Here is a 14,067-nt window from a genome sequence, read left to right as displayed (position 1 = left end):
CTCGTTCAGTATGCTTTTTTACCTTTCATGCTGGCAAGTGTCATTTTAATTTTGAAGTCACTCCTTATCTAGATGTCCATCACATTTTACCGTGCTAGCTGTACTATGTATTATTGTATTACATGTAAGTGTTTTGGACATCTAGACTATGGTTTGACTGTCCCTTCCATTTGCATACTGTAGATTCTTGCAGTTTTCCCAAATGTTTTTCGTGGAGTTGACCTGACTCCATGTGTCTTTGATGGCTTAACCCCAGCACACCATCTCCTGCCTCTCTTTCTTGTTTTTGACATAAAAAAAAACTATTTTGTGATTAACATTTAAACATCCTTTTTCCTGTCTCCAGCAGGCCCGACCTCTTTCAATCTCCTTGATTTAATTGTTTCCTCCATTTTAAAATACTTTATTCATGGATTCATTTTTTTCTCTGATTATCATTGAGTGTGAAAGTTAAAAACGTTATTGTTTCTGATGTGAGCTAACAACATTTTACCACATATTTTAATTCTTAATGCATGTCGTCTATGAATTTGCGTTTTCAGTTATATTAATCATTACATTTAATGTAAAAATTATTAATTTATATATAATATATAAAAAAAAAAACTACTTTAAAAAAATGCATCCTTTAAAGGGCACCTATGATGAAAATCATCCTTTTGAAGCTGTTTGGACAGCTGTTTGTAGGTGTAGTGTCTCCACAGTCATATTAGGGTGATATAAAGGCATAAGCTGTTTTTTTTTAAATTCCTGATGTGAAAACGGGATCAAAACTCCTCCCACTTTGAGGCCAACCATAACGTGATGAAGGAGTGCGGTTTCCCCGCCCAACGGATTGATTGACACCCACGTATTAACATGCCTTCGTAGTAACGCGTATAATCATATCAACAAGACAGGACGTGCGCAAAGCAACCCGGATTAAAATATCTGTTCAGCTCACTGTGATCATTAATCATCATCAAATGTAATCAAGAAAAAGTTTTACAAGTTTAAAACATTTTTAAAAAGGCATGTTTGTAATGAATTACAACAATTTTACTGTATCACCACAGCCGCATGTTAGTAAAATGATAAAATAAGACACTACAATCCCTGTTTGTGGACCTTAAAACTTGTATCATGTCGCATTTGCATGCAAAAACGTGCATGCGAACTTAAACGTGACTCATTGTTGCAGAAAAGCTTGAATTAACTCCACAACAAATACATTAAATAATTAATGGGAAATTTCTTACTGTTGTATTTCTCACAAATGTTACATGACATTTGCTTCCTTCATGTCTGTCACTGTGCTGTTTATCTGACGCAGCCGAGGGGGAGATTGAGGCACACTCTGACAGGCACGTGAGAACGGTGGGTGGGGAGAACTTAAAGTTAAAGGCACAGGCAACAAAAACAGCTATATAGTGTTCAGAGCAGAAAATTCCAATATTCTGAAAGGTATAATAAATAATCTGATGAGTGTTTTGAGCTGAAACTTTACAGACACATTATGGAGACACAAAAGACTTATCTTAAATCTTGAAAAAGGGATAAAATAGGTGCCCTTTAAAATGTTACATGCACTGGTTGCTAAAAAATCAGGCTGTTAAATATAATGGAACATAATGACAATCTTAAGCTGAGAAACATGTACTCTAATAAGACAACAACAATGTTTTTATTGTTGTTGTTGTTGTTTTTTTGTTTTTGTTTTTTAAGGCCCCTGCTACTAAAACAGGGGTGAGTATATCTTCAAACATGAAGACATACTGAATAAATTGGATCAAGGTAAGCTAAACAGCAATTTGAAATGACTTTTCCCAGGGAACTTTAGAGGATCAGATCATTGAAGCTAATCCTGCAATGGAGGCTTTTGGAAATGCCAAGACACTGAGGAACGACAACTCGTCCCGTTTTGTGAGTATTTGACACTATAAAAATCATCATTGTTTTTTAATAAATTTTTCTAACATACTGTATACATACAGACTGATAATACTATTCTGTAAAATAAAAAATATCTGCATATTGCTAGCAAGCATGGTTGTTTCAGTCATGATGTTCTAGTTTATGATTAATATGCAAATTAATTGTCCTTCTTGCTTTGTATTTGCTTAAATCCCACTAGGGTAAGTTCATCAGGATCCATTTTGGACCAACAGGGAAACTGGCCTCTGCTGACATTGACATATGTAAGTGATATTTTAAAAAATGATGTGAAATAAACACTATAAAAAGTAAAAAACTAATGAAAATGTAAAAAAAAATGATGACAGATCTTCTGGAAAAATCCAGAGTGATATTTCAGCAACCTGGAGAGCGAAGTTACCACATCTACTACCAGATCATGTCACAAAAGAAGCCTGAACTTCTTGGTATGATGAACACTGTAAATGTGTAACAACAAAATATTAGATTGACCTGTTATTAACCAAAAATCATTGACCTCATAATCTTGCTTTGTGCATTTCAGACATGCTACTGGTCTCTTCAAACCCATATGACTACCACTTTTGCTCCCAAGGAGTGACAACGGTGGAAAATATGGATGATGGACAGGAACTTATGGCTACTGATGTAAGCTGTAAATTCTTATTATCTCATCGCCTACAAAGACCAACTAAAAAAAAACAGGCAGCAAAACCCTTCTCTTTCTTTTCCAGCATGCCATGGACATCCTGGGCTTCACTCCAGAAGAAAAGTACGGCTGCTATAAAATAGTAGGGGCCATCATGCACTTCGGGAACATGAAATTCAAACAGAAGCAGAGGGAGGAGCAGGCAGAGGCTGATGGCACTGAAAGTGAGTATAAACCTTGCATCTGACGTATTTCGATAGATGTTTTAAATATGGTCTAAAACGTATCTTTTCAGGTGCTGATAAGGCTTCCTACCTGATGGGCGTTAGCTCAGCAGACCTTATAAAAGGTCTTCTGCACCCTAGAGTGAAGGTGGGCAATGAGTATGTGGTTAAAGGACAGAATGTGGAACAGGTGAGAAGTGCTCCCCAAATCCTTCCTCTTTGAATATGTGTCTGTAGCTACAAAGTCAAACAAAGGGTCTTGGGAGAATTCTGCTATGCCAATAATAATGCATGCTGAATCCACTGACATTTACTGTTGATCTGCTAAGGAATAAAGTAGCCTGAGAAATCAGCCTGGTATCCAGGCAACTGTTGCAATGCATGTGAGTGACAGCTGTGGTCTTCATGTGCTCCCCACACATTGTGTGGCTCCACCAGGTTAACTATGCTGTTGGAGCTCTGGCCAAAGCCACTTACGACCGCATGTTCAAGTGGTTGGTGGGGCGTATAAATAGGACGCTCTACACTGCTCTGCCACGCCAGTTCTTTATCGGAGTGCTGGACATCGCCGGCTTTGAGATCTTTGAGGTGAGTGACTCTCGAAATTCCACACCGCACTTATCTAGATTTCCGTCGGCATTCACACTTGTGCATCTGTCATGTGGATTCTCTCAACAGCTCAACAGCTTCGAGCAGCTCTGCATCAACTTCACCAATGAAAAACTGCAACAGTTTTTCAACCATCACATGTTCATCCTGGAACAAGAGGAGTACAAACGGGAAGGCATCGAGTGGACCTTTATTGACTTTGGGCTTGACCTCCAAGCCTGCATTGACCTTATTGAAAAGGTTAAAGACAAGATAAAGAACTATAAAAAACAAAACAAAAAAATAATAATAAAAAACAGGAAAAAAAATCAGAGGAAAGTACCAAATTGCAATCACACTTCTATTCTCTTGGTTAGCCCTTAGGAATTATGTCCATCCTTGAAGAGGAGTGCATGTTCCCTAAAGCTACTGACAACAGCTTCAAGGCTAAGCTGTTTGACAATCACCTTGGAAAGTCGGCCAACTTCCAAAAGCCAAGGCCTGACAAGAAGAGAAAGTATGAAGCTCATTTTGAGCTGGTGCACTATGCAGGAGTGGTGAGTTTGTAGCACTAAATAAGCTCTAACTAAAGCTAATTGTGGTGGTGTTGAAATTAGAAGTATGTATTATAAATTTAAGAACATTTTTGGCACCTAAAACAATCAGCTTCAAAAATGCCCTGTAAATACATTAGCAAGGTTAGTGATGTTAAAAAAATACCACTGAATACTACTGAAAATACTTTACTCTGATTTTCAGGTGCCATACAATATCATCGGTTGGCTAGACAAAAACAAAGACCCTCTGAACGAAACAGTGGTCATCTGTTTCCAGAAATCATCCAACAAGCTTCTTGCTAGTCTGTATGAGAAATACGTCAGCTCTGACTCGGGTAAATAAACCACATGATCTGTTTAAAATACAACACAATTCTTTTTAAAAAGTCTTCTAAATACAATATTTTCTCATAGCTTCTGACCCAAAAACAGGGGGCAAGGAAAAGAGAAAAAAGGCTGCCTCCTTCCAGACAGTGTCACAGCTGCACAAGGTGGGACTTTAACCAGACTTCACTACTGTTTTCAGTAGATTATTGATATTAAAAAAAACTATTATCTGGGGTCGTTAAAAGAAAATGAAAACTGTCCAATACTGAGAGGGAGGCAGTTAAGACTTGCAGTGATGTTTAGAGAAATGTCACATGAACATCACTTTAAGTCTGTGCTGGCTCCTGTTCTGAGTCTACAAAGTGCTTCAACAACTCAAGGTAGGTCTAGAAATAACTGACAAAGTTAAAAAGTTAGACATTTTTACATGTTATGATCAATAGCATTTGGTTTGTTCAGTTTTAAAAAGATAAGAACTGATCTACAACAGTAATAGTTTTTGGTCTTGATTGTGTGCTTGATTGCTTCTCCTCCAACTATAGGAAAATCTCAACAAGCTGATGACAAATTTACGAAGCACTCAGCCACATTTTGTCCGCTGCATCATTCCCAATGAAACCAAAACACCAGGTAATGAAAGCCCAGAGCATGTCAAAACCTTTAAACCAGTGTTTCTCAACCATGTTCAACCACCAACACAGCATGTTTTGGATGTCTCCTCTGTCTTTCAGTCTCTGCTAATGAGCTGATGATCTGAATCAGGTGTGCTTGCTTAAGGAGACATGGAAAAAGTGCAGAGCTGGTGGTCCTCCAGGAACATGGTTGAGAAACACTGCTTTAAACCAACTGTATTGTAATAACATCCTCTGTGTTTCTAGATTTATTTTACGTAAATGCAGTGATCTAAAATGGCACCCAAGCTCAGTTCAAACATCTAAGTTTTTTCGTCAAATATTTTCCTCTTATTTGCAGGGATCATGGATTCTTTCATGGTTCTGCATCAATTGCGCTGTAATGGAGTCCTGGAAGGCATACGCATTTGCAGGAAGGGATTTCCAAACAGAATGCTTTATGCTGAATTCAAACAACGGTGAGAAGAGCTATTCTTAAACAGCTTGGGATGCTAAGTAGCACTATAAAGGAAGAACATTGGTTTCTCATATGCGCTTATCATCCTATCATGGAATTTGGATAGTATCATTATTTAAAGGAATAGCTCACCCCAAAATAAAAAGTCCTCAATATTTACTCACTCTCAAGTGATTATAAATCTTTAGGAGTTTTTTTTCACCTACATATGAACATAATTTGCAGAATGCTGGAAACATGAAATCATACAGAAAAAAACAAATGCCTCAGAAGTCAATGGTTACAGGTTTCCAGGATTCGTCAATATACCTTCTTCAATGTTCAACAGAAGAAAGAAACTCAAACAGGCTTGAAACAAGGGAGAGTAAAGGAACACAAATTTTCATTTAAAGGTGTACTATCCTTTAAGTTCATTTCAATAAATTATTTCTAAAACGGCGACACAGTGCCTCAGTGGTTAGCACTGTCGCCTCACAGCAAGTAGGTTGCTGGTTCGAATCCCGGATGGGTCAGTTGGCATTTCTGTGTGGAGTTTGCATGTTCTCCCTGTGTTTGCATGGGTTTCCTCCAGGTGCTCCGGCTTCCCCAACAGTCCAAAGACATGTGCTAAAGGTGAATTTAATAAACTAAACTGGCCATAGTGCATGAGTGTGAATGTAAGAGTGTAAGGGTGTTTCCTAGTACTGGGTTGTAGCTGGAAGGGGATCTGCTGTGTAAAACACATGCTGACTAATAATAATAATAATAATTCCTTACATTTATATACTGCTTTCCGGTCATTAGATCTCCTTATCCACCACTAGTGTGTAGCATCCACCTAGGTGAAAACGACGGCAGCTATATTGCGCCAGACCGCACACCACACACCAGCTGATAGGTGGAGATGACAGAGTGATGGTACCAATTATCATGTAGGAATAGTCAGGAGGTCATGATGGACAGAGGCCAGTGGGCAAATTTGACCAGGATGCCAGGGTTAAACCTGTACTCTTTTTCGAAGGACATCCTGGGATTACTAATGACCACAGAGAGTCAGGACCTCGGTTTAACATCTCATCCAAAAGATGTCACTCATTGAGCAGTACAGAGTCCCCATCAATATACTGGGGCATTAGGACTCACACAGATCAAAGGTTGAGCACCCCCTGCTGGCCTCACTAACACCACTTCCAGCAGCAAACTAGCTGCCGGCTGAGTCGGTGGTTCATTCTGCTGTGGTGACCCCTTATGAATAATGGGGACAAAGCTGACAGAAAATTAATGAATAAATGAATATTTCTAAAATATTTGTCAAACATAGAGATTTATATGAAAGTTTTTTCATTTAAGCCATGGCTGTGACAATATTTTAACATTATAACCCTTTACCCTTCTGTAACTTGTTAGGAGTATGATGAAAACCCTGTCTAAACATACAGTATGTATCCATAAAATCAATAAACAATATAACAATATGTTTACCGTGAGATTTAGCTGCTATATGAAGAACAGCACAATGAATAAACATTAACCGTGTGTTTATTTCTACAGGTATCGCATTCTGAATCCTCACGCTATTCCCGATGACAAGTTTGTGGATAGCAGGAAGGCTGCGGAGAAACTTCTGGCTTCACTGGATATTGACCACAATCAATATAGATTTGGACATACTAAGGCAAGTCAGACTTTTGCTAGAAAACGTTTGTTGCTTTGAGGCTCAAGCAGTGGGACATCATTCAGAGGTATGACTCTGAACACAAGACAAGATAGGCTAAATCAAGCCAAATCAAAGTGTTTCTGCAATACAGGTGTTCTTTAAGGCTGGTCTGCTGGGACAGCTGGAGGAGATGAGAGACGAGCGTCTGGCTAAAATTCTCACTCTGCTGCAGGCCGCCAGCCGCGGCAAGATCATGAGGATGGAGCTGAACAAGATGACGCAGAGGAAGTATGAGCTAAAGATGTTTTTAAGATTAAATCACAGCAGCCCCCATATATTTAGACATTCACTGCACACTTGAAAAAGAATGAAAGTCATTACATAAGATTGCATTTCAAACCAGCCTCCGTTCATTTTACAGAAAGCTATATTTTAAGTATGCTTGAAAACTAAACTAATCTATAGATTTTTTTTTGCTCACATTGCTAGTTTTGTGGTGAACAACTCATCTGTGTGAATAGTTTCCTCTTGTAATCTTTAATTAGAATCTGAAATCTTTAATTGAAACACTTCCTGTTTGTTTAAATTCTATCCATTTGAGGTATTGTCAACTGTCAGTTTTGACAGTGGTACGACAACAAACAAAAATGGTGAGTAGGTGTTTGTTAGGTAGTAATAATTCTCCTAAAACCTTTTCCCAATTTTTCTGAATGAACTGCCTGCTTTACTAGATACAGTCAGCTTGCAGTAGAAAAAAACAAGCCACCCCACAGATTTCTCATTTAATATTCCATTTCCTTAACTGCATCACAATACAAAAAAAGATTGCAACTTCTGGTTCATGGAGATTTTAACAGTAATATGTCTTTTTAGGTTTTCCAATTGTATGTTAAAAATAAATATGGATTACAAAAGACTAAAACAAAAACACAACAAAAAGATTTTAAGATTTTTTTGGAATATAGAATATAAAGATTACATATTCGGCTTTAGGTGGCAGCCGCAAGCTAAATTTCACAGGCTAACATGATAATTTTTGAATAGCACTGCTCACACAGAAGTCTGTTTCACACTGGGCAATTTCTGTTCCCATCGCTGTCAATTTTTGTGACTGACCTAAACCCAATGGTAAACCCATGAGTGAAATATTTCATCCGGTGTGGGTTCCTTCAGAAATGGCTTAATTTTGCTCACAAAAATGTGCCACTTTATCCTACTAACACCTTGTGTCCAATCCTTTTATTCTGAGAACGCGCTTCCAAAACTCTTTGATTTTCCATATTAGCCTGAAATAATGCAGTCCCACACAAATATTCACAAACTACATTGATATCCAACAGGTTTGCTCCTAATAAAGTTAGCAACAATCTGTTGTCACATGATAGCTCTCAATCCTCAACATGAGAAGTATTTTGGAGTCATGTGGATGGAGTGTGTGAGGCGTGTGTCTTCAGACATGCATTTGTCCATGTGTATGTGTGGCCGAGACCCTTCATGCGCTCCGACACTTTCTTTCAAACACTCCATGTCTATATCTATGATCTCCACCCTTTCCTTTTATTAGACAATGCAGGCGGTGTCCTTAAAGCCCAGGGACCCTGTGGGTCACAAGGCAGCTGCTCACTCCACTCCTCACTAAAAATACAGGCCAGCACCCTTCTCAAAGGACAGTTTTGCCAAGGCGCCTGAGCCTCTAAAGGACCCCATTGAAAGCATATCTGCAGACTGGCAAAGGATTAAAGCCTTTGGTCCAACAGAAGGCCTCGGTTTCTAAAATAAATATTAGGCACTTCACCTTTTGGGTGGCCTGGGGCACAGATGCATGGCAGCTATTTGATCAGACCGAATTCTCTGCGTCATCTGCTAACATGTAACCGCAGTACTGTGACAGCAAGTGCATGACATCTGAAAGTCACCCCAGTAATAGACTAACTAAAATGAACCTCGTTTCAAGCATTCATGGACATAAGCCAGTGGGTCTTATGTGGGTGATAGTTTTCCCATGGTCCGTGTTATTATTGATAATCAAAGCTATTCAATTACAAATTCACAAACCAAAGTGATGCTAAAATAAAACAAAACATAAGTTTAGGTTGAAGTACAAAACCTGAAATACATTTCTAATTAATAGAATAATATTATTATAAAAAAATCCATTAATTTACAGTTCATGTTATCTGTGATGCATGAGTTTTACATTTATGTATGCTTTCAAATCGCATTATATGACCTTCATCTCTGCTCTGATAACTTTCTATAACTTTCTATAATGTTTTTAGGCTTAACCTCTGTTTTAATTAGATATTTTGAGTATTTTAAGTTTAAATTGTAAATTAAGACACAAAAACCAGATAAAGCCAGTATGTTTCAGTCATTTTAAAATGTTTTTTCCTTCATATATAATTGTTTATACAATATGTTGTTTCAGACTACTAAAAACTGTCACTGAAAGTCGTTTTGTTTAGCTGTAGTGTTTTCAACATTAGAATGTTAAAGTCTAATGTAATGCTAAAATATTATTGTCAGAGGTTCACATTATTTTTATAGTTTAAATATGAATGAATGATTCTAAAGATGTCACTGGCCACTTTATTAGTTACACCTGTCCAACTGTTTGTTAGCGCAATTTTCTAATCAGCCAATCACATGGCAGCAACTCAATGCATTTAGGCATGAAGACATGGTCAAGACAATCTGCTGCATTTCAAACCGAGCATCATAATGAGAAAGAAAGTCTGAGCTTTTCAGAAACTGCTGATCTACTGGGATTTTCACACACAAACATCTCTGAGTTCACTGTACTCAAATGGCCTCCACAGTCACCAGATCTCACCATATTACCTTTGGGATGTGGTGGAATCGAAGATTCGCATCATGGATGAGCAGTCAACAAACCTGCAGCTGTGTGATGCTATCATGTCAATATGGACCAAAATCTCTGAGGAATATTTCCAGTACCATTTTGAATCTATGCCACTAAGGATTAAGGCAGTTCTGAAGGCAAATAGGGGTCCAACCCTATACTAGTAAGTTGTACCTAATAAAGTGGCCATTGAGTATATGTCACTGTAACAATGAATGAAACGATAACTTCAGTGTTAAAAAACAACAACTATAACTTATTTTCTAAAAAAAAATAAAATAAAAAAAGAGGACTGGACAAGAGTCAAACCATCAAACCATCCATCGAAAAATATCTGGTTAAAGAAAAGTCATATTACGTTTTATAAAAGAAGCCCAAACTATTCATTTTTAAGCATGTTTAAGTATAAGTTGAGTTAAAAAAAGGTAAAACTTACTTATTTTGCCATTACAGTAGAAGAGCTACGTGTACAACCAAGATAATTATGAGACTTAATAAGACTAATTATACCTGTCTTTGTCATTAGGGAGGCTCTGATGATCATTCAGTGGAATATTCGGGCCTTCAACATTGTGAAGAACTGGCCATGGATGAAACTGTTCTTCAAAATCAAACCCCTGCTGAGGAGCGCAGCCACAGAAAAAGAGCTGGCCGCTCTGAAAGAGGAGTTCCTGAAGCTAAAGGAAGCACTAGAGAAATCTGAGGCCAAACGTAAGGAACTGGAGGAGAAACAGGTCAGCCTGATCCAAGAGAAGAATGACCTTTCTCTGCAGCTTCAGGCAGTAAGTATCATGCAATATTACTTTATCTTGTAAATATAACACAGGCTCATTGGAAATACATGCTTCAGACTACATTTTTGTGAACTGCAAAAAATTCACTTCATCATATGTTTGACTGCAGTTTCTAGGTTAAATGAATGCATTTTTCCTTTTCGAACAAATAATATTTACAGGGACATATTATCAACAAATAAAGGATTATTTTCTTGCAGTTATTTGCACAACACCAAAAAAATTATACAAAACAAATGACTGGCGTCTGTGGTTTGTGGAATAATATGTTTGCCTCTCTGATCTATCTCCTTTTGGACAACTTTTCCAGTGTGGTCAGTTTGTTTGCAAACTCACTTTGTACATTGTTTTACTTGTGATGCAGAGAGCTCAGCTTGAAGTACAGTTCCACTAAAGAGATAAAAGCAATGTAAAATCAAGGTAAAACTTTTCTTAATAGTTTTTAAAAACACTATTGCTTGGGTTGAGGAAAGGGTTTCAGATCAGTGGTTCGCATATAACAAAACATACCCTAATTAATGTGTTTCAGATTTAACAACTTTTAGCCAGCATCTTCTAGTGGATTTTTCATCTGAAACAGCAACATAGCATACTCAGAGCAATGTATTTTAGGGTTTGAAAAAGGCAAGTATTTCCAATGAGCCTATTTGGGTACATGTATGGTTTACTCATATCAAAAAAGCTACAGTGGTCACAAAACTATTTGTTCTTCTTCGAAATGAAAGTACATTAAATAATTTGCAGTGTCATTGCACATAGACACACTAAATTGTTAAATGTTCAAAAAGTGTATTAAAAGTATTGCCGCACAATATATAGTTTCAGCATCGATATTGCAATTCGCCCATCCTCAATAATCACGTCGTAATTATAGTTTCTCAGAAACCACAGTTCAGAACACAGAAGATTTTTGGAGTCACTGAAGAGTTTAACCATAATGGAGTTCATTACGTTTATCATTTGCATGTTTTAAGGCCTTTGAGTACTGAAGTATATGAAATTGTAATGATTGTAACAGTAATAAAGATGGAGTTATTGAATTATTTATACCATAAAGACTATACAGTGTTATTTTTACATTAGTTTATTTAATTTCTGTACCAATAATAACACAGAATAATCCCCATAATCTTCCAGAATGATCCCAATCAGTCTAGATTAATCAATTATTTCCAAATAGAACCATTCAAGCTATCTTGTGAAATAGAATTCACATCGCAATTTATATATAATCGCAGCAAAACAAAATATTGCAATGTCAATATTTTCCAATACCAAGCAGCCCTAATAATAATAATAATTACATGCATAAAAATAAATAAATAAATAAAAACATTTATATAGCATTTTTCTGGACACTTAAAGCACTTTACACATTGGGGGGAATCTCATCATCCACCACCAATGTGCAGCATCCACCTGCATGGCATGACAGCAGCCATATTGGGATGCCGGGGATAAACCCCTCTTTTTCAAAAGACATCCTGGGATTTGTAACGACCACAGAGAAACAGAACCTTGGGTTAACGTCTCATCTGAAAGATGGCACTCACTGAGCAGTAAAGAGTCTCCTCCACTATACCGGGGCGTTAAAACCCACATAGATCGCAGGTTGTGAGCCCCCTGCTGGCCTCACTAACACCCATTCCGGCAGCAACCTAGCTTTCCCATGTGGTCTCCTATCCAGGTACTGACCGGGTGCAGCCCTGCTTAGCTTCAGTGTGTGACCATGTGAGAATTGCAGAGAGCTAGTTGCCGACAAATGAATAGGCTGAATTCATAAGTATGGGATTACTATACTTCGTTTCTCTCTATATATCTTCAATTATTAGTTGTACACAGAGCCTAATTTCAAAATTATCAATGATCTATTGCAGCTTCAGGCAAGAATGATGGTGGAAAGCATATGGTTTTAATACTGCTACTCTGTAAACTATGAAATTGTCTTTGAAGGATTGAATAACTGTGCATATTCACGCTACAGGAACAAGATAACCTTGCAGATGCAGAGGACCGCTGTGATCTGCTCATTAAGACCAAGATCCAACTTGAAGCCAAAGTAAAGGAGATGACCGAACGCCTGGAAGACGAAGAGGAGATGAATGCTACAGTTCTGGCAAAGAAGCGTAAACTGGAAGATGAGTGCGCCGAGCTGAAAAAAGACATCGATGATCTGGAGATAACCTTGGCCAAGGTGGAGAAGGAGAAGCATGCCACTGAAAACAAGGTGAGGCCATTCTGTTGTTCTGAAGACAAATGAAGCTCTTGCTTTGTTGTTGAAGTCAAATAATCAAAGTTCCTTTTTTATAGGTGAAGAATCTGATAGAAGAGATGGCAGCTTTGGATGAAACTATACTGAAGCTCACCAAAGAGAAAAAAGCCCTACAGGAGAGTCACCAGCAGACCTTGGACGACTTGCAGACAGAGGAAGACAAAGTCAATACTCTGACTAAGGCCAAAGCCAAGTTGGAGCAGCAAGTTGATGATGTATGTTCATTTGCTGGATAAATAGTAACAGGACTGTTAATGGGTCTAGAATGAGTCAGGAATCAGTAATCCACTATAATGCCTTTGTTTTAGTTGGAGGGCTCCTTAGAACAGGAAAAGAAATTGCGAATGGATCTGGAACGTTCAAAACGCAAGCTGGAGGGCGATCTGAAGCTGTCAATGGAGTCTGTCATGGACCTCGAAAATGACAAGCAGCAATTAGAGGAAAAGCTAAAGAAGTAAGATTTATTATGTGCCAGGACGCTGTAAAAATATGACACCATTTTCATTCGGAAACAAGAAACGTTGTTGTGATTTTTGGCCATTTATTTACATGACAGCAACAATTCCATTACACTTCAACTTGAGAAAAATGAAATAAGGAATTAAAAATACACCTATTATAAAGATTGCTATCTATTTATAAAGATTTTCATACTTTATATAGACCTTTTTCTTCGTTGCTGCATGGAGGGCGCAATAGTGGCCAGTGTCTTCCAATAGGACGCTTAGAAATTCCATTTACAGTGTTTCTCAACTGGAATTATTTATCCCAAAGTAACATTTTGAGTGGCTTACTGATTGTTTTTGTGATGCACAACTTAATTTTGAAAGATGTATGTTAAAGCGATTATACTTCTGTCAGATGTGGTTCAAGTGCGAGAGAAAGGCGTTCTCGTAATTCAGTGTCTGCCGTCAGATAAGATGTTGAAATGCAGCATAAGTTTTCCCGACCAGTCAGCTGTTATACTGTACTCCGCAGCTCTTCAATGCTCACAAACATCACACACATTACTTCACTGCATTATAGAGCAAACCATATTACTGGCATGTACATTACTGGACACTATGCTGGCTGATTTGGATGTGTATTGTAACTGGGAGCAGTTTATGTTTTGTTAGTTTGTATTGTGTAGTATTTACCATCTGTTTTTCTGT

At 37.8% G+C, this 14,067-nt stretch overlaps 1 protein-coding gene and 1 non-coding gene across 8 annotated transcripts in view; both read left to right on the top strand.

Moving 5' to 3' along the window:
* The window catches only part of myh7ba (myosin, heavy chain 7B, cardiac muscle, beta a), a 36,723-nt gene that overhangs the window by 5,022 nt on the left and 17,634 nt on the right, over positions 1-14,067 (top strand). For 3 of the 7 annotated variants that reach the window (XM_021479543.3, XM_073915468.1, NM_001324479.1), the window contains 19 exons: positions 1,810-1,902; positions 2,114-2,177; positions 2,262-2,360; positions 2,459-2,562; positions 2,649-2,787; positions 2,859-2,977; positions 3,226-3,375; positions 3,466-3,636; positions 3,753-3,932; positions 4,135-4,267; positions 4,347-4,423; positions 4,802-4,889; positions 5,232-5,349; positions 6,879-7,002; positions 7,136-7,272; positions 10,374-10,629; positions 12,626-12,868; positions 12,952-13,128; positions 13,222-13,367. In XM_021479543.3, the coding sequence (XP_021335218.1) occupies positions 1,849-1,902; positions 2,114-2,177; positions 2,262-2,360; positions 2,459-2,562; positions 2,649-2,787; positions 2,859-2,977; positions 3,226-3,375; positions 3,466-3,636; positions 3,753-3,932; positions 4,135-4,267; positions 4,347-4,423; positions 4,802-4,889; positions 5,232-5,349; positions 6,879-7,002; positions 7,136-7,272; positions 10,374-10,629; positions 12,626-12,868; positions 12,952-13,128; positions 13,222-13,367 (2,579 nt within the window). In that variant the 5' untranslated portion in view covers positions 1,810-1,848. Of the gene's footprint in view, positions 1-643; positions 1,726-1,809; positions 1,903-2,113; positions 2,178-2,261; positions 2,361-2,458; positions 2,563-2,648; positions 2,788-2,858; positions 2,978-3,225; positions 3,376-3,465; positions 3,637-3,752; positions 3,933-4,134; positions 4,268-4,346; positions 4,424-4,801; positions 4,890-5,231; positions 5,961-6,878; positions 7,003-7,135; positions 7,273-10,373; positions 10,630-12,625; positions 12,869-12,951; positions 13,129-13,221; positions 13,368-14,067 lie in introns of those variants that run through there. The other 4 variants (XM_021479544.3, XM_073915466.1, XR_012386680.1 and 1 more) reach the window with 4 other exon arrangements.
* mir499a (microRNA 499a) lies at positions 4,524-4,614 on the top strand. The gene has a single exon (NR_030503.1). It is a non-coding gene; the product is annotated as a microRNA 499a (primary transcript).

The sequence above is a fragment of the Danio rerio genome, chromosome 11, assembly GCF_049306965.1.
Source record: "Danio rerio strain Tuebingen ecotype United States chromosome 11, GRCz12tu, whole genome shotgun sequence".
NCBI lineage: Eukaryota > Metazoa > Chordata > Actinopteri > Cypriniformes > Danionidae > Danio > Danio rerio.
Note: the sequence above shows the minus strand (reverse complement) of the source record. Positions and strands in the feature narration are given on the sequence as shown.